The sequence below is a fragment of the Hippocampus zosterae genome, chromosome 4 (genome assembly GCF_025434085.1).
Source record: "Hippocampus zosterae strain Florida chromosome 4, ASM2543408v3, whole genome shotgun sequence".
Classification (NCBI taxonomy): Eukaryota; Metazoa; Chordata; class Actinopteri; order Syngnathiformes; family Syngnathidae; genus Hippocampus; species Hippocampus zosterae.
In genome coordinates this window covers 22534565-22561671 of record NC_067454.1, presented here as the reverse complement: position 1 = coordinate 22561671, position 27107 = coordinate 22534565, and the positions used below count along the sequence as shown (strand labels likewise).

Here is a 27107-nt window from a genome sequence, read left to right as displayed (position 1 = left end):
GGAAAGTGATGTATTTTGTGCAAAATACATAATTCCAGGAATGTAAAGTGACAAAGAACTGAGTTTATGCTTTCTGAAAGGTTATTTAACCTGACTTGACTCCAAACTGAATGACTGCACCACATATCCAATCTTGCTGTTCAATGTGAAAATGACTTTCCATCTTTCACGCTCACAGTGGTTGGGAATTGCTAACTTATATTCAAACAAAGGAATGCTCTTCATACATGAAGAAAAAAATCTATATTTAGCACAACCATGATCACAACACATCTTTTTCTGTGCCTTCATTGTAATAAAATGTTGAATGACTATTCCTGCCTGTTGTCTGCAGATGTGGACCTCCTCCTTCTGAAGCCCCCTCCTACTTCTCTGGGACACAGGGAGTGATTTAACTAAGAGTTGCAGTCAATCAGAGTGGGATCTTTAACAGGGCTTTCCACTGGATTTCTTTGCCTCAGTCCACCCCATTCACACTCACAGCAGTCATGCATGCGTGCACCGGCCAACATATGGAGTACTCCTACTTACTTCTGTTCTGGATCAGCAGTCAGCTGTTAGGTGAGTTAAAGTTTGTTCGATGTGCATGTGTGTGTCATAGCCTCTCACCAATATCATAGATATTAAGAGTTTAATAATGTTGCTATTGTTCTTATATATGACCTATTTTTGGGCTGGTCCATTTAAACTACCGTAGATTGAGTAACTTTTACACCATTTTGTTTCTGAAGTTGACATGAAGATACACTGAATAACTTTTTAAAACAACAGTTGGTAACGTCAAATTCCTCTTCCCCTGAATAAAGAGCTGTGAATCTTTGTCTCCGGTGTATTTTAAAAATAACATTTACTATCTCCTGTGAACCAATGGCTGTTATTGTGAATAGCATCCTTTCCTGACATCTTGACCTTGTAGCCTGGGTACAGGAGGGAGGAGATTGCAGAGACTACTGAGACTATATAGAGTCAACAGGGGTACCCTGTGTCTCATTGGAAACAGACGTCTCTGCTTAAAAAGAAAGTTGATGCTCTTCTCACAGTCAAGTTTCCAGTGACAGTGTAGGTTCTGGTTCTCCGCCAGAGCTGCGGTCAATTACCAGTGAAATCACTATGGCAGGAAAATCTCAACATCATAAGAGAGACAGATATTAAATACTTGATCACATATAAGAAAACCATCTATAAACGTGTTCTTTTTTTTCGAACACAAATAATGTCTGAATTTGTACCACAGCCATAGTGTTTAAATCTACACAACGCTCGCCATGCACTCTTGCTGTTTCCTTGCTGACTCCCATTCAAGTATTATCCAATTTCCTTCAAGCAAAGACCCTCCAATGTTGATCCAGATTTACGTCAACAGCATTTGTTAAAAGTTAAGAATTTTGCCTGCCAACAGTAGTAAATAATACTTAAACTTTTTAACATTTTAAGAGAGGGGAGGGGGGGGAATGTCTTGTGCAAATATTTAGCTTGATTTGGGAATTTGTGGGAAGTAGGAAATGGAATTGTGCCATCAGACCTTCCTCAGTATGTGAATAGGGAGAGAACGCTGGATGTGGTGGGAGGATGGATGCTTTGTCAAACATATTTCATCAAGCAAGAACGATGCTGTTTTTGACCACAGTTTGTGTATATTGGGGCTGTGGGATGATCCCATTAGATGACATCAAGTGAGAACATTCAAGTGTCATCTGAGGGAGGAGACAAGTTCTCAGGCTCAGACGACAGTTTCCCTTCCGAAAGTCATAGACCCTTTTAATGTGACGTCAGACCACTCCCACACTCTCTTTTTGGAGCTTTCTTACCTTTCTTTCTGTTAGCTCTTAGTCTGGTTAGCCATGCTTCAACCTCCGTGAGCACCTTCCAACCTCTCAGCCAGTGTGTTTTCCTGTTCGTTTCCAATTTCCTCATCTGTCAACCACAGCTTTTTGGAACAATTAATCGCCATTCAAGACTTGCTTAATTACGAGTGGTGGGCTGAACTGTATTTAACCACACACTTTTCTTTGAGAGATAATAAATCTTTCTTTCACTAGGACCTGGGCTATTTCTGCATTTTTTTTTGTCCGTAAACGTTAAATTTGAAAACATAAATCACGATGTACAGGCCATGAAAAATAAAAGTCTTAAGTCTTATTAGAGTGGCGAGTAAATTGATATACCATATCCTTCCAAACTTATATAAGCTATGATCTTAAATTGCAATGTTTAACAATATTTAGTTTTTCACTCTTGTGCCAACAATGTCATTATCAGAGATGCAAGTAAACTTTTCTAGATGATTTGTTTTGTGCACTGAATCTGCCCTTGTTTTTCCTCTAGCACAAAATAAAATATCTAATGAGAGTTGCATCCAGTCCTTGCTCAACTTGTATTGTTATATTAAGCATTGCTTGTAAAAAATTGGATTTGCTTTGATTTGCCTGACAGGTTCCTAGAATGAGGTTATCAACAAATGCCATTATATCCTGACCATTTAGGGATACAAAGATATTGTGTGGATTCACAGACTGTGTCAAAAATAATTAAACCAGTGTCACTTCTGTCCAACAGTTTAGAGTAGATAAAGTAAACTAAACAAAAAAAAAATCAACTAACATCAGCCATTTGGCAGATTATTTTGCCCGATGTTTGAAGGGCTATAATCGGATGATTTAATCGATTGGCCGATTAATTGGTCAATAGAATATATTAATGATGTTTATTAAATAAGGGTTAGGTTCAGCTCTGGTGGAACTTATTTTCCGAAATGTCATAGCTACAACACATACTGTGGGGGAAGATTATGTCTGCAGTGAATGATTTCTGTTCTGCATTTTTTCCCATAATGCCATGGGCTATGTGCATGTGAAAGTCAATACCCTATGGCATAATGGGGGAAAAAATAAAGTTTTTAGTCTTCATTCTAGAAGTATGTTTGAATGTACTTGAATTTCAGACACGTTCAAACAGTTTGCCAGTTAAAATGGCAGTTTCACGCTTCCGGCTGTTAAGAGATGTTCATACTCCTTGTGTTATGATAGTGTAAATGGAAAATTGCATTTGACCTATTTGTTCATTTGGGTTTGATGATGTGTTATGATGAAACATATGCTGAAATGACTGGAGAGTCTTTTTCTGGTTCACAAGGTTAATAGCCTGTTAAGCAGTGCACAGTTGGCTGTTCTGTGTCAGGAACATCTGCTTCAGACACTCAGTATTTACGTTGGCGTCGATCAAGAGTAATCTAAGTTGCCAAAATGCTTCATACAAAGTATTGTTCGCTGTTTTTTTTCCAGAGAAAACCATTGAAATAGAAGACCCAATGGATCAATAGAAAAACAGCGCACCCCGTAGATCTTGGAAATTCAGCTACCATCGAGAATGATCTGATTATACTTTAGCCTTATGTCCGCAGTATGCACACCCACATTGACATCCCAGGACAGGAAGTAAACATGCAGTGAGCAGCAGAAAAAAGCTGTGAACCATCTGCATAATGTTCAACAATAATTACCTGCATCACAATCGTGCATGCCTGATGTAAGTGGCTAACATGATGAACTCCAGCGGCTGCTTTGCCTCACGGGGTCTGCGGTAGAGCTCCTACAGCTTGATGTTGGGCCAAACGCAACGTTGAACTAATGTCGGTCACACCGACAGCCACCGGCTTTAGGTTTATTTGTTTGGGCAGGGAAGCAGGTACACAGGAAATCCAGCAAGACCTTGCATTTAACACATGCTGACATTTCTTGGAATATTAAATTGCGCTGCCACTTTAGCAGCTTGAAATGGAAACTGGAATCCTCACCAATTCTCATATTTTCACATGCGCTTACTTTTTCCTGTCCGTGTCTAAGCTTTCACTCAGTTCATGGTAGCACATTATAGTTCCTCTGGAAATTCCAGTCTCTTTGCCTGAAAGAAAAAAAATAAAAGAGCACTTATGACATCAAATTGATTGAATCGACACAAAACTGACTGTGCTGATTTCCCTTGATTTTCTTTTTATAAACATTTATTGTTCCTCAATAAACATCAATTAAGGTTTTGGAGTGAGATCAAACGCTGGTTTTTACATGGGAAGCATTCATCCGACAGGAAATGAGTGTGTGGAGAATGTGTCAATATTTACATGAAGACATCACAGTGGTGGCGGTGTGATAATCGTTCTTATTTATTTTAGTATATATATTTTTTCAACCAAGTAAACTAAATTGACTTCATTTGGGCTGTTTTTGATAGCCAGGACTGACTTGATTGACACACATCAATGGTCTATTGACTCAGTGGCTGCCAATGGTACCGTGTGCAGAGAATGAGGTTTCCAAACACTTCCAAGGATACCAGGGAAATAGATGTTTGGGTGTCTGTTTGTTTATAATACTAACATGCCTAAATCTTCTCTTTCTAAGGAATGCACGTTGTGTCAAACATCTGTTCAGATGTAGCGGTCCTTAAAAACTGTGAACAGCTGCACAGCTTTCCCGATGAGAAACAGCAGAGACTGGGAGTCCTTTCACCCACTCATGTTAAACAGGATTATACTGTACGCTGTGCCATTTCCAAAACTGTTTAAAACTCAATTATTATATATTACCACTTCATAATGTGAGGTTCACCTTCATCCACTTAAAGCAAAAAGAAATAACCAAAATAATAGCAACAATGTTTTAACAAAATAGACTAGCGTGTGTCCGTGTGTGTGACTATTGACTGCAGTCGTGTTGTGCCGGTGTGAGCGTGTGCCCTGCGTGCCGGCTAGGTGTTATGCGTAACCAAACAAGGATAGTATTGCTGATATATTCTGACAGATTACATGCACCATAAAGAGAGATGTCATGCATTTTGAACATCTGACAGGACCACTCGCTAACAATTTCATCCAGTCTCGACTCGTCAAAGAAAAGTCACAGACGTCACGTCATATTTTAGTCATCAAAGAGCCACATTTAGCACCTCATTGTTATGAAAAAGGGGAATTGCCGGTAATGAAATGATTTCGGCCTCGTCATCGTTGATGAAAACAACACTGCTTTCATCTAACAACAATAACAAATGATTTTTTCTACAGACCACGTCGACATAGACTGGGATAGAAAACGAGGCACATCACATAGCCCAACCCGTGGTGTTTTTCTATGGACAAAAATGGTGGAGCACCCACCAACTACTTACGTACCGTATTTTCCGCACTATAAGGCGCTTCGGATTACAAGGCTGTACTGAGTGGCCTATTTTAAAACTGTTTTCATATATAGGGCACCACTGCATTACAAGGCACATAGAATAGAAGTTACAATAGTGGCTGTGGTTGTGCTATGCAACCCCTAGATGGCGCTACGTTAAAGGCAATACAATACAATCTAGCTTTCTTTTTATAGAGCAGTGGTTCTTAACCTTGTTAGAGGTACCGAACCCAACAAACACGGATATGAAACCGTTAGAGCAAAATTGTATCATGTTTAAAGTTTCATTTATTTTGGCACATCGAAGCGTTTGGGTGCGTATCCAGCACCCCCAAATGCCTGCACACAAAGGTGCCGGCCATCTGGCCGGAGGGCTGTTGAAGTCCACAATTAGCATGTCAATACAGGTGGGCGACCACAGGGGAGAAGGCGAAACTCTGTCACAAAAGGGGAATGAATAATTCGGGAACAACGGTTGAGCAACAAAAGACGAGTTGAGAACACCCGTCGCGCCCAGGCGACATTGGTCATCCGCAAAGTCTGCAACATGTTAATTCGATGTAGACCAGACAGAACAGACGCCAATATACTGATGGTTCAAGTTTGAAAAACAGGTAACCAATCACTACCGAGGGCCGGACCGGGGGTGCGGCATTCAAATATCGGGGGCAGTGTTTTTCTTGTATTTTGCATATGTTACAATAAAATGTCGACCTCGCGGAGACGGGACTTTGAGTGTGATCGCGGAGCAACTAACCGTCGTTCGCTCTCAGAGATCCGCTTCCGCCGATATTGAAGACAATTTTCCTGTGTGCCGAGTCGTTTCTTTAACTTTGTCCGAGAAAATATCTGACAGAAACATAGAAATACAAATGGCATGACAAAACAGGAAATGAAAGACTCAAGTTATGAAGACAATTCAGTCATTAAAAAGGCAAACAAATGAGGGCTCACATCCACAAGGGGCCAAATATCCTTAGCAGTCTTGCTTGTCTTCTTCTTCCTTCATTTAGTCAGTATTTAACTATGCTTTTGGTATTATCTTCGTATATATTTTTTTCTTTTCTTTTTCTGTCTTTCTCTGACAGTGACAATGCACCAACGGGTGAAAATTAATTATTGGTTCATGAGTAAATCTCACAAATAAATCATAATTGTTTATCTATTTGTTGCAGCAACATAGATCACCAGATTTACTCTGAATCTTTCTTTCTTATCACATCATAGACCCAAAGCTCAAAGCCCAGGGCAATTCAAATAGCAAACAAGGGTCTAAATTAGAGCTGTCAGTTTAGCGCGTTTTTATTGGCATTGATTTAAATGAATTTTAACGGGATTAAACATTTTTTCGCGAGATTAACGCGGCACACGTCACAAGCGGATGTTACGTTGCTCTATAAATACACCAGAAACAAAACAACAAGAGCGCTGCAGAAGTCCACGCCCATGTCTGTTTTATGAGCCATGTCAGCCGGAGACACCGAAAACGGATACTTAAAGAGTTTATGAATGGGAAATTTACTTTTAAAAAGTTGCCAGATTGCTCCACTGACAAGACCAAAGTTACCTGTTTTTCTCTCTCTGTGTATCATTCAGGTATACGATGTATGCCACTGACGCGATTGTTACTCGTTTGGAACTATTTTGTGTGGAATGTTACAGCGTTCCATGTCCATATAAATAGAGCGGGTGGAGCTTCTCTGTGTTCGTCTGACAGTGACGGTGCGCAGAGGTGGTGACATGACAACGAAAGTTCAGCGGTGCAGTGGTAGCGACCTGGCGAAAATAATACGTCTCCAGTGTTGTCATCGAACCAAGTGTAATCATCCGAAATGAGGTAGACACAAAAACCGCAGAGAGACTTCCGCGCAAAAAGTACCAACATAATCAACATAGCCTGACTTTGTTAGGGGGAGTGAAACCCCCCTCTTTCAGAATGGTTTGCCCCAGCAGCAGGGGAAGTGCTTACGCTTGTTTGTACGGCCGGCAGTTTTGAATACAGACACATAATGAACACTGGTGTCTGGGGTCTCATTATTCTCCAACAAACATACAGAAACAGACTGCTGTGTTCAAAGCAAACTTGAGAAAAACAAAGTATGCAACCATGGTTTAAATCCACTGTAGGCTGAGTACTAGTTTACCTTAGATGTGCACTTTATAATGATATATTGCTCTGTTTTGATTTCATTAAAAAAGCTGTTAAAGCAGCTGTTGTGTGACAAAATATTTTTTTTCACTGTTGTTGATGGACGGTAATATTGTGTGAGATTATGTGTGAACAACTGCTCCAAGTGAAAAATGTTCATGTAAAATTGAAAATTAAAATTATTTCAGTAAATATTTGCATTTGGCACATAGAAAACTGATTCATGATTCCAAGTTGATGAGAGCATTAACATGGGGAAAAATAGGACAAAAAATGTAAAAGGAAATTCAGAAACGATAGAAAATATGTGAGTAATCATAATTAATTTTTTAGTTCATTTGAGTTAATTATGACAATTGCATTTTTAATTAGATTAAATATTTTAATCGTTTGACAGCTCTAGTCTAAATGCAATGCATCTTTAGACAGTGAGAGAAACAGAAACCGGAAATCCGACATACAGTACAGGACGTACTTAACATGCACAAAAGCAAGTGCTGTATATTTAGACATATTCATTTCACTTTACCAATTGTATGACTGCTTTGCCTTAAATATTACATTAAACAAAAAGTTCACACATTTGGGATTATTTCATTTGAATTCTCTTGTAAATGTAAAAACAGTTTATGTAAAATGCATTTGTGAGCTGAGTGCCCACTCTGAAGAACCTTCTGGCACTATTTATTATTTATTTACTAACCTCTTTAGAGGTACCGAAACCAAATAGTTAATATGCACATTCACCAAACCCTTCATGAGTGAAAATGAATACTTTTTTTATTGAATTCAAGATATTTTAAAAAACACTTATGAAAAACAGAAAAAAGTTAATTAAATTTCAAGAGATAAGTCTACTTTTTTTAATTGTATGAGGTAATATCACAACAGTCACAAGTTGACTACTAAGCGAACTAAATTTCCCACAGCACCAATTGGCGAAGCAATGTCATGTGATCATCTGCAGCCAGTGATGGCCAAGTGGGAATGTTTTAACTAATTGACATGTTGAGTCGCATGTGTCTTACCCTCCATGGCAAAGGCTCCGTCGAACCCCTGAGACCGACTCCCCAAAACCCTGGGGTTCGATCATACCCAGGTTAAGAACCACTGCTCTAGTGGCTTGTTGGCAACACCTGCATCTCTATCACTGGAAAGATGTGGCCAGTGTACTTTCAGTGTTGACTTACAAAGTTGCTGTTACAACTGAGTAGCTTTCTACCCAACACAAATTTCAAAACGTTTAAAACTAGAAAGGGCAATTTGGTGCATCATGTATACTAACAAGAGACTATGACTTTAGCATCATGACACAAAAAGTGGACGTACACAAAAAATATGCATCCACATATTTTTTACTAATTAATAATTGGCTACACTCAAACAAAATATCCTTGTCTCAACTGTTCTTCCCGCTCTGTCGCTAAATTTGACTTGCACACTTTCATTCCTTCTCCTTGTTGTTTGCATTCAACTTGACGACCTCCTAACAGGGAAAAAGGCACACTTGACTTGACTTGACCCTGAATACTCCCATATGGGGAGAGAGATCTGAGAGGATGTTTAGCATGTGGGTGTGTGATTGAGTAAGCCTCACAGTATGTGGACGACGACTGTAACAAGGAAGAGTTTCTGGGGGTTAGGTCAAATGAGAAAATTTTGTGTTCTCTTCTCAACTATGCCACTGAACAATGAGAAAATGTTAAGACTAAGCAACCCTCGCCTTCACAGCTTCATTAACAATCGTATTCGCTATCACAAGAATCCCCTTTTATAACCATAGAACATGCTTGTACATGGTTTGACTCACTAGGGCCGTTCACACGGCACACATTTGCTCCGGTGCTGCAGCGAGATATTTTGTTGCGGGATATTTTGCACCGCAGCAAATTGTGTGGAGCGTTCACACGTACAAAGCCGCTGAGCGGGGCAGTGTCGGGGCTGCCCCACTTGCGTTCACACGGCAGTTTCTGCAGCGGAGCAAAACGACAGAAAACAAACGAGCTGTCGTGTTGGTTCTTTTTAAAATGTACTGTATATACACAACTCAAGCGACTACTGGACCTGGCACGTCCTTCTCCTTGTCGGTTTCCGTGCCTTCTGCTAGAGAGTGACCGCCCAAGAAAACGTAAATGAACGATGACATCAATGACACTCAGAAAAGCAAACACTAATGCGCCAAACAGAAAATCAAGAGAGGAAATCACAAAATAAATTCTATGGGGGCGGGGGGTTGTGAACAAACAACAAAGGAACAAACAACTCCGAGACAGTCCAGTCTCCTACAAAAGGAAAGATGTTGCTAGCCAAGTCTTGTGTCGTTATGAATCAACACATTACGGAAGTCCGACAGAGCACGAAAGCAACGCATTCTCGCCATACGTACTCTTCACAAGCATTTGCTCTGGAGCTAATTTAACCCAGTTGCGTTCACACGTGCAAATTTACACCGGTGCTGCTTCGCAAACGAGCATTTGCTGCGGAGCAAATTTGGTCCGGTATAAGCTGTTTTCCGGGGCTACGCCGGAGCTAATTTGCACGCGTGAACGCTCTACTGGGGCAGCCCCGGTGCAGCACCGGACCAAATCTTGCCGTGTGGACAGCCCTAATGTGTCTCAATCTGACTGTGTCCAGTCTGGGTTGATACAGTATCTTGTCATTTAAAAGTCAGTCGGGTCCGTAAGGTCGTTGACCTTTTTTAAGCACTGTAAACAGAAAGTTTCTGGCAGCCAGTGAAAAGACCATCAGCAGATTAAATCGATGACAGATGAGTGGTGAGAGCTGGACTGAGAGCAGCACACAATGGTTGTTGGTTCTGTGTCCCACCTCTTCACAGACCAACGTAGTTTCTATTCTTCAAAAAGTATACTCATGCTTGGATGCAAATGGCTCTTATGCGTGTGTGTCATGGCAAATCTTTCAAACGTGTTTTATCTTATGTTTGGATTTTGGATGAAAAACAGGCTCACTGCTCTTGTTCTACCACCCGCAAAGCTGTCAGTTGACGTGAGTGACAGCACACAATGGAGGAAACACATTTGCCCGGATCTGCAATCACACCAGGAAAACCAGAGTGCCTTTGAGGTTTCGACAATTTCTCTTGGGTTGTGTTTCCACGCATTGCTGACGGAAACTAAGCACATTACGACAATTACTATAGCATTGTAAAGGGCAATTTTTAGGATAGCATGGAAACCATTGTATGAATGTGTACCGAGGAAATGATTAGTCCCAGTGGTTCCGGACTGCACACCATGACATGGAGTTATAACACCAGTTACCACAGTATGGTATATGCCAGACTATACTGTATTTTATGCGAAAGTACATTTCTGAAATGTTTTGGGCGTTTCTTTGTCCCCGGACTGTTATTTACATCAACACTTGCGCATTGCTAAATTGTGAAACAACAATGTCACAGTTTTTCGACTTCCCCGTGAAGCCACGGCAACAACTAATGTTAGCTCCCATATTGAGCATATGTCTGCATTCATTCAAAAACCGGGCATTTTGGCAAAACTGATAAACCTGTATGTCCTTTTAATATTTATTGTCCGTCTATCTTGTCTTTGCCATGTAGGTTTGGTTTCATGAAACATTAGCTGGCCTAAGAATGTAAGAAATGGATGTAAATCACACTTCAAGGTGTTCACATGTGCATGCATTAGTATTATACTGCTAAGACATAGAGAGCGAAGTCTCAAAGATTGAGCACAACCTGTTCTGTGACCTTCTGAAACAAATTCTCCGACTGGAAACAATACAAATAAATTAGTGACTCCATCCTGGAACCGAACTTTTGTCAACTTCAAACTTTTGTGTACAAACAAAGTACCATTCTAAATTTCCTAACTCCTAAAGGTAATCACTCTAATACAATAAAACACATTCCTAACACGTTAAGTACTTTGAGGGCTGAGAACAGCATAATAAAAGTACTTTGGTAGATAGGTCTCGCTTATTTCATTTATTTTAAAAAAAAAAAGGTAAGGAGTAAAAAGTAGTGATTCACACTGTTATTTATACTACAAATGTAACAAAAGAACTCTGCGTCAACAATAGCAATCTATCAGTCAAGTCGAGTCAAGTACAACTTTATTGTCAAATGTGCAGTATGTGCAACATACAGCACAGATGACATTTCTTCCCTCTCAAACAGACAACAGGACAACAAGAGGAGCCGCTGCGGGTGCCCGCGCCACCATTAAATTCAGTTCATCTCCGGCCTGTATATCTTTATTCTGCTGAGTCACCAATTTGGCTCCTGGCTCACCACCACACCATCTTTGGTTGACATGGCAATTAAATATCTTCACGCTTTCACAGTTACTCTGCCCTCGAAAGCTCAGACTGAAGTGATGTTTCAAACAGATCCACGGAAAGTCTGTTTATAGCCGCACTGGACACTCTCTAAGTTGACATGTAACTCCTACTGAAGGCTATATATTTCTTGTTCTCTTAACAACCTGTTTGAGACTTGTTCTTTTGGCATTGGTGCTATAAAAATACCCCCAAAGCGATTTTGTTGAATGTCATCGAGGTGCAGAAAGACAGATTCTGCGCTTCGTAGACGTGTGTAGTGCATGTATTTATTAATTCAGAAATAGGACAACGGTGTACAACGAAACCTCAGAATTATTGTACAAATCAAATCACTGAACACACAATTTTAATAATCATATTTATATGGGCGGCCCGGTAGCCCAGTGGTTAGCACGTCGGCTTCACAGTGCAGAGGTACCGGGTTCGATACCAGCTCCGGCCTCCCTGTGTGGAGTTTGCATGTTCTCCCCGGGCCTGCGTGGGTTTTCTCCGGGTGCTCCGGTTTCCTCCCACATTCCAAAAATATGCGTGGCAGGCTGATTGGACTCTCTAAATTGTCCCTAGGTTTGAATGTGGGCGTGGATGGTTGTTTGTCTCTGTGTGCCCTGCGATTGGCTGGCAACCGATTCAGGGTGTCCCCCGCCTGCTGCCCGAAGACGGCTGGGTTAGGCTCCAGCACCCCCCCGCGACCCTAGTGAGGATCAAGCGGTTAGGAAGATGGATGAATGAATGAATATTTATTATATTTTTAAAATCAACCCCCTGCACATGGCGCAGCGGGGAAATGAGGGCGAGGGTCTGCGAAAATAGTAAGTGAGTGAAGCCCGCCCTTTTTTAGAGCTAAATCACGGTTATGCTAACAGTTATGCTATTTAATGTTAAAATGAATTGCCATCAGTCACCACATATTTTAAAGAAATGAACAAAAGTTGAACCTTAGTCATTTGTTCGCTGAACTGCTCTCAAGTGAGGTCTTTTGTGATATGCTGCCATCTCGTGTAAAGATTTTGTGACTGTGAAGGCATGTTCCTGAAAATACAACCTTCCTGAAATAAGAGCAATGCAATAAGTTATTTCAGAAGTCGTACTGCGATGGACGGACGGACAGAGAATGTGAGTTTACATTTTAAAAAAAATGCAGTTCAACCACTGTCTAAAAGTGAGATTATTGCACTACTCAATATAAAAATCATCAATGAGATGGTAATATAACCCTTTTGTTTAATCATGAGTCTGTATGGTAAAAGGTGTCTTTTGAATGAACAGACTTATTGCGGTTCAATATCTCTGACACTTTCATTCTTTAATTTGCTGTGTTTGGTTCCTGAAAGTAAGACGTTTTCATTTTGTCTCATTCTAGGATGCCACGACTGCTTTAATATTGACACAACAAAACACAGGATCATCAAAGGCCCAAAGCAAGCACAGTTTGGATACACTGTTCAGCAACATGTGGCGTCTGGGGGAGAGAAATGGTAAGCTACTCTTAATTCTTTCGAAATATTTGCCTTCTAAGATCCTGAGCAGATCATTCTTTCAGTTATCAAGATGCCTAAAGTTTTCTTTGTGTCTAATGTTTTGATTTTGTGTATCGATGTGCTCAACTCATTTCTGCCCTTTCTTCACTGCATTTGGACCAGATGCCTAATGTTCATCACCGCACCTCGTGAAGCATACCCCTGAATCACACACACATCAGTTAGCCAATTGGCACAGAGGGATGGCCAAAATTAGTTTCTTGCAACCTCAAAATATGTCCAAAAAGCAGTCTGCTTTTGATGTGCTGTGAAGCTGTGTGTGTGTAAAACACATTAGTACTGTTATTAGATTTTTATGGCTCTACATCTTCACTATTTTCGTCCCCAGTGACACACTGGCTTTTCGAATACAACCTCCACCAGTCTCCGAGGATGCGTATTCAGTTGAATTTTGTCGGGGGAAAAAAAAAGCAGATCAGACGTGACACAAAACTAAAGTCATTTCAAATGACAACTGTCTGGCTTGAAGAAACACTAAAAGAAATGAAGGGGCAGGGGGCTGGTGGTCAGTGACAGTTGCTTGTTTAGACCAAGCAGAGGGGGGAAAAAATGTAATCACTTATTTCAGAGGAAAAAAAAAATAATCATGAAAAAAACAACAACAAAAGAAAACTTCACCTGGTCACAATCTCAGAGACATGGACTGAATGATAAAACGTACTCTTCATCAATCTGGCTCCAACTTTTTACGAGTGCTTTTGTCAGATCAGCTTTGTAGGTTGGATCCTTGTCACGGATCATTTTCTTCAGCTTCCACCAAATATTTTCATTCGGATAGAGATCCGGACCATTTGCAGGCCGTGACTTTATGTGTCTTTCATGAAGAGAGAAGCCAGATGATGTGGCTCGAGGATCTGATTCAGATACCTCCTAAACGCCTCTCTACTGAGGTGTTCCGCGCATGTCCCACCGGCAGGATGCCCTGGGGACGACCCGGGATACGATGGAGCGACTACGTCTTCCGACTGGCCTGGGAAACCCCTATTGGTCCCCCGGGAATAGCTGGAATTGGTTGGGGACAGGGAAGTCTGAGCTTCCCTGCTAAAACTGTTGGCCCCGTGACCCGACTCCGGATAAGCGGTACAGAATGGAACTTATGTACTTTCAATTGATGGGATAAAACCATGCACATTTATGGAGGATGTAATGACAGACATATCCACAGTGCCTTTACCTGACATGTGGCCATATCATCAATGACTGTGGAAAGTTACATGTTCACTTCAGCCAGCCGTTTTCGTAAATCTCACTGGATGACACCAAGCAAAAGTTCCAGCATCATTGCCTTGTCCAATGCAGATTTACCCTTCATTACAAAATAGGACTTTCATACAGTCATACAAAGTCCACAATTGCATTGCAACCTTGTTTTTTGGTGTCAATGATGGTTGTCGTTTAGCTTTTCTGTATGTAAATCTCATTTCCTTTTGGTGGCTTGTTACCTTCGGTCACAGATGTTGACTCCAATTTCCTCCCATTTGTTCCTCGTTTGTTTTGGTGTGCAAATTTTGTTTTCAAGACATATTGCCTTCAGGTTTGTGTCTTGACGCTTTGATGTCTTCCTTGGTCTACCGGTGTGCTTGCCTTGAACAACCCTTCCTGGGTTGTTTGTACTTGGTCTAGATTTTAGGCATGACTGGCTGTGAAGAACCACCATCTTTTGCAAAATAGCGTAATTTACCTTCTTTATGAAATTTAGTCATCCCCTCCTTTGTTTCAAGTGACATCTCTTGTGCCATAGCCATGATTCATGATCCAGGGTGTGATCACAACGGATTAACTGCCGACTAATGGGCAGATCTAATATGACACCGGTGTTAGTTTTGGGAATGGAAATTTACAGTTTAATTCCATCCTTTTTTTCTTCGGAATTGAGTTATTCCATCGTTTTTTTGTTTGTTTTTTTTGCCCTCTGTTTGGTTTAAAAATGTAAATGTTACCTGACTACCACTTTTTTTGTCTCAATTTTTTCTTTCATGTTTGATAAAGTAAAAAAGTTAGTCTTTGGAAATGGCTTTGATCTCCTTTCTTTTTCGCTACAAATTTAAATAACTGAATGAACATCCTCTGAGATTGGTGATTGCATCATTTTCGCCAAGGGTTGTAGAAGGATTATTTGTATTTCTTCTTTACAGTCCCTTTGGCAAATGATATATCATCGACATTGGGAAGGAAGATGGCTTGCTCTCTTTTCTTGACGATGCAGTGTTAATGGTTCAACCAAAATGCCGTTTTTTTAGTTTGTATGATTTCAGTCTCGCGAAAAGTGGGGATTTTGGAGGTAAGGGGATTCTGCCCGTCGGCAGTCGGCAGTGGTATGCTCTTGTTGTTTACTGAGTCTTGGCAGACGGTATAATATTACACTACATACGGTACTGATGAACTTACAAGCTTGTAAACGTATAAACTCTGTATAGCTGATATTATTGGGACACCTGGCCGTAACATAGAGAGCAAGATAAACATAATAATGAATACAGGATGAAGAATTTGGTTGCTTGTGTGGAATTGATGATTTATTGAGTATTGAAAAAATAATTGGCAAACTTGGCTAAAACAAAAGAACAATATGATGTTGAGGGTTGTCCACATAGATTCCTACTAGTCTGCTCATTACAACACTGACATTCAAATAGGATTTCAGAAAATTAAGACTGAGATTGAGGAAGAAATTGAAAATAACAATCAGATGATTGTTAATATTACTCATGGATGAAGGATGTTTAGATAAATGCCTTTCCCGAACAGAAAGTAAAAATGGAGGTGGGGAAAAAAATAAAAAGGGTTGACTCAGTTGAAGATTCTGTCAAGGCTAATCTAGTTCTTCTAAACTTCTACCAAACTCCTTTGCACTTTTTTTGTCTTGAGAAACTGTTTGTTGGCTAATCTTGCAAGCAAAAAGAGCCTTCCCAGAGCTGTTTCCAAAAAGTTGGGAGTAAAGTAATCTTGGTAAAATGGACAATTGAGATTCAAGGGAACCTGAGGTCCACTTCTACCACTTATTCATGTACTAATTAACCACGAAGAAAAAAAGTAGATTTTTAATCAGTACTGGGATTAAAGTTCACATATGAGTGTTTTCCATATATTTCTAAAAAAAACTAATTACTGTGGTCAGTCAGTCACTGTTAAGTGTTCAATCATATTCAAAACAACAGAGGACGACCTTCACATGTTGCAAAACTATGAATGTATTAAACATTAAAAGTGGGATTTTATTGCACTCTGGGCCAAATGGTCAAATAATGGTAAAGGTATTCATGGAAAAAAACATGATTCTTTGTGCTCTGCTATTCTGATGTGTTTGACAGTTTCTTGTGTTATTAATCATCTTTCACCCTGGGACAGCTTAGGCTAGTCATGGCTTTTGCTTGTGTGTATATTGAAATGAAAGAGAGGATTGTATGCAAGAGGCTTCAGCTGCCAATAAAATCAACCTCAAACCTCAAGGGTTGCCTGACAAAATGCTGAGAGGTTTTTAGTGTGTGCGTGTGTGCGAATGTGTTTTTTTTTCATGAGTTTATGGTTGTTTATTGTATGTCACCACCGTTTGAACAGCTCTCAGATCTTATGCTCATGCAAATGCCAGCTAGGCACTATGGGAGCCCCATGCCATCATTAGCTCACTACAATCCATGCACCCGTAGGCATTGTATGTGGTCACAGGTGATGTTGAAAACATGAAATTGATGGACACTCAACCAAGTTTCACCAGCACTTCACCATGCCAATACGGGTGGATAACATGCTGGAATGCGTGCAGGCGAATATACGCGGTGCATAAAGATCCCTCCCCATCCCCACCTTGGCCTCGCAGACCACACCTCCACACTGCTGGCCCTGGCCCATAAACCAATGGGGAAATGGTCAAAGACCATCACTATCTATCCATACCGGAAGGCCTGACTGAATGCAGAGGTGTTTGTACTGCTGACGGCTAAGTGATGTTACCTTCATGTCACACGATTTCACACGAAGCATCAGCACTCAGAGCAGCAAAAAGAGATCTGGATGCCAGCATCAAGAATGCAAAATCCTCCTATTTTCAGAAAATCTATGGCCTGTTCAACTCCAGCAACCCTCAAAGCATGTAGAATGTCCTTCCCATGGGCTCACCACCCATGAGAGGGGCCAAAGGGGTCGGGTGCAATGTGAGCTGGGCGGCAGCCAAAGGCGGGGACCCTGGCGGTCCGATCCTCGGCTGCAGAAGCTAGCTCTTGGGACATGGAATGTCACCTCTCTGGCAGGGAAGGAGCCCGAGCTGGTGTGTGAGGCAGAGAATTTCCGACTGGATATAGTCGGACTTGCCTCCACACACAGCCTGGGTTCTGGTACAAGTTCTCTCGAGAATGTCCTTATGTACATTACAAACTACAACACCAAGGATGCACAATGCTTAAAAGACCTATCACTGCCAGATGCCCTCAACCAGTACTTGGTCTGCTTTGAGAACCCCAACAACAGCCCTGATGTCAGACTCATACCAGCACCCGATGACCTCATAGCCCTCAGCTTATCCCCAGCAGATGTGAGGCGAACCCTGCGAAGCATTGATCCCCCCCCCCCCCCCCCCTCCCACACACACACACAAAGCTGCACACCCTGGCAATATCTCCCGGCACAAAGTGAAGGACTGTGACCACCGGCTGACTGAGGTGCTGACAGACAGATTTTCAACACTTTGCTCCAGCTAGCATCTGTGCGACCGGTCTAAACACTGCTTTTATCATTCTCGTACCCAAGACCTCCAAAGTGAGATCTCTGAATGACATTTGGCCAGTAGCCCTCACATATAGTCTTAAAGGGCTTTGATAAGATGATGGCAAAGATCAAAAACTTAATTGACATCTCCGTGGACCCTCTCCAGTATGCCTACAGGAAGGATCCGCTCCACAGGTGATGCCATCTCATCATCGGTTCCACACAGCTCTCACCCACCTGGACAGCAGGAACGTCTAAGTACGCCTGTGCTTCCTGGATTTGTCCACCGCCTACAACAACACGATCATCATCATCTCACAGAACCTGGTGCAAAAGTGGAACATTCTTGGCCTGGGTCCATGACTGGGGAACTGGTTCCCCAGTCATGGACCAACAGACCACAGACCAACAGACCACAGACAGTCAGGATCCACAACTCTGTATCCTCCTCCATCACCCTCAGCACTTGATCCTCTCAGGGCTGTCTGCTGAGCCCCCTCCTGTCCACTCTACTGACCTCTGACTGCTCTCCGAAAATGCCAAGGATCAGTGGGACGGACAACGATAAGCCTGAGGACAAAAAGAGAGTAGAACATCAGGTGGAAAGGTGCAAAGACAAACTTTGCATCAATGTGAAGAATACCGAATAGGTGGTGGTTGACTTCTGCAAGAACAGACACCTCCATGTTGTTGTAGAACATATTCTTTTTGTCAAGTACAAAATTACCGTACCGATTTCATGTGCAATTCAAGCCTTTAGCATTTGCTGTATTTCATCTTTGCACAAACCTCGAATAAGCATATCCATTATCCATCCATCCATTTTCCGAACCGCTTAATCCTCACTAGGGTCGCGGGAGGTGCTGGAGCCTATCCCAGCCGTCTTGGGGCAGTAGGCAGGGGACACCCTGAACCTTGGTTGCCAGCCAATTGCAGCATCTCCATTATCTCTTCATTATATTCGTTGTTTTTCTGATTTTTGCTATCCTATTATTATCTTCACAAGTTGTGGGAATTACGAGGCTAACCAGGGACAAACTGGTATTTTGTGCCATAGCATGCGGAAATCAAAAGAGAAGTCTGAGCTTGATTTGAAAAAGTGATGTGATACACACCTCATTACTCATCCCTTTCACTACTCTATTGGTGCCCAATCCCACCTAGTCCATTTTGCTCAGTTGCATAGTTCTCATGTCAGAAATAACTGCTTGTAGCTCCTAAAATCTTTCACCATTGGGAGTACTTATCCATTATCCTAACCGCATATCCTCATGACGGGCGTGCGCTTGATGGAGCCTCTTCCAGCTTTCTTCTGGCAGTAGGCGAAGTACACCCTGAAGTGGTTGCTCGCCAATCACAGCCAATGGGTTTTCTAACAAATCGGGCCACCCAAGACGCAAGTGAACCAAAAAAATAAAAAATAAACATGAAGATTTGTGTCACTTTAAATGTTCTATTGACCTAGAAGCCCAGAAAAATCTGGTCACGGTTTGCTTTTGCAATTAAGTGGTATCAAGTTTCATTCCTGTGGAGCATGTTGGTACTGCAGGGCTTTTCCTGCTTTTCTGGTCTTTCTCTTTGGACGACTTAGTTGTTCGAATCTTAAATCGTATGATTTTTTTAATAAATCATTTCCTGGAATTTAAAACATATTTATGGAACCATTATAATTGATCCAAAAATATAAATAAACACGGTGTTCATCCAAAAATGCATAAATCACCAACAAGCCACAATATAATCACTTGAACAATACAACCTCTCCAGTACTGTACAAGAGCTTCAGTATATAAAACAGTGGTCCACAACTAGAAATGCTGTCGGTCCACATTTTTTTTTTATAAGACCAAGGTCCGGTCCCATGCATGGCGGTCATGGGGAGCAGGGCTATATGCCCATTTAGTATGGTCAAACCAAGTTTATACAAATCAGCACTCCCCACAACCAACCAATAACAGGGTGCATGAAAATAACAATTATTCACTTTGCCAGTACACAGCAAATAATGAGAGGTATTGTGTTGAGGCAGAGGAACTCTTTTATTTTGTTAAGTTGTGCCTGCCTAATAATAGAAATAGCCCTTTTAGGGAAATAAGACATTTTTACTTTAACTTTGTGCTGTTCTTCTACTAAAGGTGAACGAAATGTCTGAGGCATGCAAATATTATTTGAGGACGCCATTGTGATGTTCATTTACCATGTTGCGGTGTTTTGCTGTTAAACAGCTGCAAAGATCCCTGGGTAGACGGGAGCAAAACTGCACACAAACGAAACCTCTCGCGATTCGTCTTGTCTAATTGTCTGTGTGCGGCTCTCCTGGGCTGAAGCTGTGAGAACACTGTGGCGTCGCGCATTCGTCTGTTTCCAGACACAATCATCCATTTTGAATGCGTGACGCTGATGTATGGGCACACCTTAAATTCAGAGGAGGCAATCAGCGCATCGTTGTCGCCGACATGCCCTGCTCAGCCTGCTCGTCTTCAGTTCGTCAAACATTATACACACACATTCGCGCTGCTGCGTCCTCTGCAATACATCTGTTCGTGCACGCAAATAATACAACGGATAATTTAAACAAGCGATCGCGGTAATGCCCAGATTATAGTCCAAAAATTGAAAATGTATAACGTAAAAATCGCTTTATAATTTATTATTTTATACAATTTGCCGAGGGTCCAGACAGAGGAGGTTCGGACAGAGGAGGTCGGCGGTCCGGTCGTGGATCACGGTCTGCCAGTTAGGAAGGGGGATATAAAACATTCTACCTTAATGAAGATAACATTATTCACTATTTAATTAATTAACTATTATTAATGTGTGAATGGCTGTAGGGTGGGATTGTGTTGCATCAGTACCGCTATGAATACTTTTGACCTTCATGTAACGAATTGTGGTCACCAAAATATTCGAGATTAGTACTGTTGATCAAAGATTAAATGTTTAACTGTCAATTCTAACTGTTCAATAAATTAAAGGTAATTTGTTGGTTCAATGGCTCAAGTATTTGTTGTGAATTTTGCTGTTGCTTGTGAGAGAGGTTGTGCAAACAATACTGAAAATAAATGAACACTTTAGAAAGGTCAATGGTTATTTTAGCAGACGTTAAATGTCTGCTCAATCCAACTATAAAAACCCATCCATTGGTTTAAAAAATTATTCAAGAGTAAAATAAAAATAGGTAAAGCTTTGCATTGCCAAGCTCTGTTTTATATTTTTTCAAGCTGTAGTGTTCAGTGTGTTTCACCATTCATCACCATATCCTTCAAAATGTACATTTTATCAAGGTAATGAGCAATCTGGATGCTGCTGCTCTCATATGTGACGCACTGAAAATTAATGATGATTTTTTTTTTGCGACGCTGTGTTTTTTGCAGGTTATTAGTCGGAGCACCATATGAAATGAACGGTGCTTACCAGACAGGGGATGTATACAAATGTTCACTGACCAAACGAACCAATGGAAATGGTTGCACCAAGCTTAATCTAGGTAAAGTGACGCATGATCTGTAAGGTACAACACAATAGAAATAGCTTGCATGTGCTCCTGCATGTGACTCATTAAACGTCACGGTGGCATGTGTGAAACAGATATTGGTACCAAAGCAGTCATTCCTCATTTTACAGTTTAATGGGTTCTTTACATTTCCATGTGTTTTGTACCACTAATGTCCCCACATGGCATGCCAACTCGTGCAGACTTCACATCTTGGCCCTGTTAATTTAAACGTGTATTTTCGTTAGTCTACGCGTGGCCAGGGCGACACCTAAGTCCAACAAAATGAAAGTACTGTGTATGTTAGGTTTGGAAATAAGCATTTGAGATCATCTCTTGTTTTCCATCAAGGAAGGATATCTCTGACCAATGTATCTGAGCGGAAAGACAAGATGAGGTTGGGAATGACACTTACGACTAATCCTAAAGACAACAGTTTTGTGGTGAGACCATCTTAATACACATCGGATTCATTGTCAGATTAAGGATATGGAAAAACAATGAATTGTACGAATGAGAGCGCCTTTCCTTGAAGAAAACCTAAATTTACTGAGGTCGTTGATGTTATATATGTTGCACATATGATCAATCTTATGCTCAAAACTGCACTCTGTCCCTTGAGCTCAGATTTACGTGTTCAAGCTACTGCCTCCGCTTGCTGAGCATCCAGTTTACCACAACCCTGCTCCGGACACACAGCATGAATAATGGATTGTGAAGATCGATATTTCCTGTTCTTGTTTTCGATGCTCTCACATCTATCAATTGTTTTTGTTGAGACAACTGGGTCAGAACTAATCATTAAGATGCCAGTGATTGACTTTGCTTACTTTGTGATAGTCCAAAAAGTTCTCTGTTTTGCTTAAAATTGCGGTTCCATCATCACCATCAAATCAGTTCTGAGAGTTGATTGTATCAAATGTATATACCGGTAGTCATTCCAGAATCGGAGCATTATATTGTTAACGAATGCTGGGAAATGCCAATGCTCCCTTTTCTGCAGTCAAAATGTTTGGTGGGGGGTGGGGGGGGGGGGAGAAACTAATACAAAATATGAATACAACAAAACCCCCAATCAACGTCAACGTCTCTCCTCTTGATTAAAATAGGAGCATTCCCGATATGACGCTAATCTGGTTCTTTCACGTTTCAGGCCTGCGGCCCACTTTGGTCTTATGAGTGTGGCAGCTCTTACTACAGCACTGGTATATGCTCCAGAGTTAATGCGAGCTTCAAGTTCTCCCGAACGATTGCACCTGCCTTTCAGAGTAAGCTTTAAAGCTGACACATCCTGGCCCAAAAAGGGATATTTATTTGTGAATGCGCTGAACCACCATTTTTACCTTTTGCCATCTCGAAATGTTTTCAAGGATGTGAGACCTATATGGACATAGTGATCGTTCTGGATGGGTCAAACTCCATTTACCCTTGGTATGAAGTGCAGGCCTTTCTCATCAACATTCTTCAGAAGTTCTATATTGGACCAGGTCAAATTCAGGTGTTTCCTTTTTTATTTTCCACCACGTGTTGTTTAGCTGGAGCTGTACTCATTGTGGTTTACTATCGTGTCTCTTTAACTAGGTTGGAGTTGTTCAGTACGGCGAGAAAGTTGTGCACGAGTTCAAACTCAACGATTTCAAATCAGTTGAGGAAGTTGTAAAGAGAGCACGCAGTATCGACCAGCGAGGCGGCGAGGAGACCAACACGGCCCTTGGCATCAACATTGCGCGGTACATGCCACCGTTCCGTATACATCTACTGTTAGCTCACTTTCAGAATGTCATTTGGTTCAAATAAGGTGCGCGTTTGCTGTCACAGATCTGAGGCTTTCAAACAAGGAGGCCGGCGCGGGGCCAAGAAAGTGATGATAGTGATAACAGACGGAGAGTCCCATGATAGCGTTGACCTCCAGCCTGCCATAGAGGAGAGTGAGAAGGATGGAATCACCCGTTACGCCATTGCTGTGAGTCTACTAGACCTATAATTCACCCTGGTTTGTGCTGCGATTTTATGAGGTTACTTTTCTGCTGGCGACTGAGTTTCAAGTGCAGCTTAAAAGCAGTAATGGCATGTGAACAGTAATGACCTCAGCAGGTGATGTGGCAATCTCATGTTAACAGTGGAGCCGAAAACAATCAACCCCAAACGAGACTGAGAGGATGTGGAATTAAAGGTGTAAATGAGCTTGTCCAGACCACATAGGACTGTGGTTTGGGCCTCAGCTACTTGTTGCTGATAACATCCTTTAATCTTTCAATGATTTACCAAGAACTAAGTGGAACTGGTCAGAACCAAATCATTGTAAGACACCATTCTCTGAGACTTTAAATGTACCGTAGTTGAATTAAGTTGCAAATTTGGCAACATTACATGATTAAAAGTGTTTTTTCTTGATGCTGATTCTGAACATTGCTTTCATCTTCACAGGTTCTTGGCTACTACAACAGAAGAGGCATTAACCCTGAGGCATTCCTCAAAGAGATCAAATACATTGCCAGTGACCCAGATGATAAACACTTTTTTAATGTGACGGATGAGTCGGCACTGAAGGATATTGTGGATGCGCTTGGCGAGCGCATCTTCAGTTTAGAAGGTTTGCTTGATAATCCTTTCGTGATTTGACATTTTTCTTTGAGATCAAAAAATATGTGGAAGAAGTTGGGTTTTTTTTTTTGAGGTAATGACGCTCTTATGTCAGGCCAGTGCATCGTATGCTGCTCTGCCTCGACAACAAGGGGTGTCAAACTCACTCCAGCTTCCTTCTCCCTTCCTTTCTGAACACAAGAAAACTCCTCACTGACGGCCATTGTCTCATTAACTCCACCAATACAGCCAGTTGAGCAAAGTCTCATCACTTGCAACACAAAATGCAACACATGACTTGTCTTTGTGTTTTCGCTAGCTGGCCAAAATGTGTCGATAGTTGTCAAATCCTCTCTGCCACAGTATTGCTCATCGGACTTATGTTGGCAGAGGCTTGTTCAGATGGCAGCGTGTATTGTTGTATTGTATCGCCTCAATTGCCATTTAGCCAGACTGTGTTATCGTACATATGATACATTCAAAATGAGATATTCAAAATCTTCTCTCCATCCTTATGGTATAAAATTCTGTGCGCGTTTAAAGACCTTCAAGACATATTTGTTGACACAGGAACCAGTAAAAATGGAACGGCGTTTGGTCTCCAGATGTCTCAAGCTGGATTCTCCGCCCACAATGTTGAGGTGAGTTGCACTTATACTATCACATTGTCTCATCCCGTCTGTCATCATACACGGAGCAACACATTGTCTCAATTTTGATGACATCATAACGCCTCCTCATAACCCAGCATTTATCACTTTTCACTCCCCCTCCAGAGGTGCCAGGGGGGGGCCCAGAGGCCTAGGTGATCTTGATTTAGGGGCCCTTGGCAGAAAACACAGATTTTCTTTTCCACTCGAGCCATCCAGGGATGGGAAATAAAACTGCTTCTCTCTGGGGACACATATTATGTGAAGTTGAGACAGTCTGTTATCCTGCAGTTTGGCTTTTTTGCTTTGCAATCTTTTTCTGGGTGACACCGCAGAAAGGGGTTGGAGAGGGGGTATATTTCACAACTTGTACACCATACAGGCACCTATGGTTCATAAAACGCTACGCTTACTCAATGGGTTCATGCTTGGCTTTTAAGTTTGCCTTCACTGTGGGATTTGTCAGGAGACAAATCCATCTATCCCACTAAATGCTGAAAATAGCTGAGAATTTGCAAATGGGTGACATAAAAGGTCGGAAATTCTGTCCACAAGGCCAGATTCCATAGATGCTCCACAGCAGTCAACCTGAGGGTTGAAAGTAGGATAACGTCTTGGAAGGAATGTAGGCATTTAAAAGAGGAAGAATGTCCTGAAGGTCCAGATGTTTTTGTTGAGACTGCAAGCTGCTTATGTCATATACCAGACATTTTATACATCAGCATTTATAGTTGATCCAGCTGTTGTTTGTTTAGCATGCCTAATCATGGCATTAAAACGTGTTGTTTGCTTATATTCTGTAAATATCAGCTTTCCACAGGACTATGGTTGTAGAAAATGGATGTTTCTGGATTGCATGTGATTTTTTTTTTCTTCATGGTTAAGTCAAGTCAAGTCAACAGTATTTATAGAGCACTTTCAAACAGCCATCGCTGCATACAAAGTGCTGTACATGGAGCGATTTAACATACACAATAAACAGTAAGACGAATCGGTAATAAAGGCGGTAGAAAGCACCAAGCAGTAAAATCAAGAACAAATCTAAGTCATGCTGAGTCGAACGCCAAAGAATACAAGTGAGTTTTGAGGAGGGCTTTAAAGATGGGCAGCGAGGAAGCTTGCCGAATGTTCAGTGGGAGGCCATTCCAGAGAGAGGGACCAGCAACAGAAAAGGCTCGATCCCCTCTGAGCCTCAGTTTAGTTCTTGGTACTTCTAACAAAGACTGGTCCACAGAACTGAGGCACCAGGCAGGTGTGTACGGGCGGATGAGTTCAGAGAGGTAAGGTGGCGCGAGATTATTCAGAGATTTGAAAACAAAGAGGAGGATCGTGAAAATAACTGGCAAGGTGGGGTCTAACTCTTCACATACCCTCATGGAAAAATCAAAGGTAATCAATCTTTTTGATAACAAAAGTCAAAAGAGAATGATGAAACCCGTGAAAATGTCATCGGATGGGGGATATCGAAGACAGACAATGCGACTTAAATAGCCTTATTTAGTCCAAGCAAAGTCAGACAAATTGGCGCAAAATGAGATTTTGGATCTATTGCTCTGTTTTTACACTAAACACAAATCAAACCAAGTGAGGGTACACAGTGCAGTGAATATGTCTGTAAAGTTTTTGGAATCAGTTTTGACAACAATGTGGCATGTTTATCACCTCTAGGATGGAACTTTGGTGGGAGCTGTTGGGGCTTATGATTGGAACGGGGCAGTGTTAAAAGAAACACGGCAAGGGAAAGTGGTCCCTCCAAAAGCTTCCTACACGCAGGAGTTTCCAGAAGAGCTCAAAAACCATGGCGCCTACTTGGGTCAGTATCCCTCCAAATGTTTCAATAACATCGACAGTGTGTTAAAACTCTGCCATTGATATGAATGATGCAGTTTGGTCGTATGTTCGTCGACACTCTATGGCAGGGGTGTCCAAACTTTTTGCCAAGGTGGCCAGATTTTATGTGGTAAAATGTCGGGGGGCCGACCTTGGCTGACATTCTTTACATTGAACAACAATATTGTTCAACAAATTTTAGTAAGCCAGTCTGTTTCACATTTCCATTTTTATTTTAATTTCAACAATCTTAAGAATTTCTTTTGGTTCATTTGAAACAGGTATATCACATGCAACTGCTTATTCACTTGACTTTTTCTTAAACAGAAGTCTCCTGAGTGCAAATTGATTGATTTGAAACATAAAATGTATCACCATGACTTTTCAATAGTCACAAAACCTTTGACTCGAACAACAAGGAAATGAACAAGCAATACACATATCCACAACTGCAAGGATCATTTGAAATATGACATATCACTCAATATAAACACGCAGTGATGTCTTGTTAACTCGTGAGTGATGCCCTCTAGTGTCTAAATGCTATTACTCATTTAGTGAATGCGATTACTCATTTAGCCACTAGAGGGAAGCAGTACTCTATGAAACATCACTCACCAGTCTACGAGACCTCAGTCAATGCAACACGTGTTCCATTGCGCCCAAACT

At 41.4% G+C, this 27107-nt stretch overlaps 1 protein-coding gene across 2 annotated transcripts in view; it reads left to right on the top strand.

The window, feature by feature from the left end:
* Window positions 1–400: 400 nt before the first annotated feature.
* The window catches only part of itga11a (integrin, alpha 11a), a 65597-nt gene continuing 38890 nt past the window's right edge, over window positions 401–27107 (top strand). The window contains exons 1-11 of one of the 2 annotated variants that reach the window (XM_052063053.1): window positions 401–561; window positions 13004–13118; window positions 21257–21369; window positions 21727–21818; window positions 22529–22643; window positions 22746–22873; window positions 22957–23105; window positions 23194–23338; window positions 23803–23968; window positions 24529–24599; window positions 26277–26421. In XM_052063053.1, the coding sequence (XP_051919013.1) occupies window positions 489–561; window positions 13004–13118; window positions 21257–21369; window positions 21727–21818; window positions 22529–22643; window positions 22746–22873; window positions 22957–23105; window positions 23194–23338; window positions 23803–23968; window positions 24529–24599; window positions 26277–26421 (1312 nt within the window). In that variant the 5' untranslated portion in view covers window positions 401–488. Of the gene's footprint in view, window positions 562–13003; window positions 13119–21256; window positions 21370–21726; window positions 21819–22528; window positions 22644–22745; window positions 22874–22956; window positions 23106–23193; window positions 23339–23802; window positions 23969–24528; window positions 24600–26276; window positions 26422–27107 lie in introns of those variants that run through there. The other variant, XM_052063054.1, reaches the window with a different exon arrangement.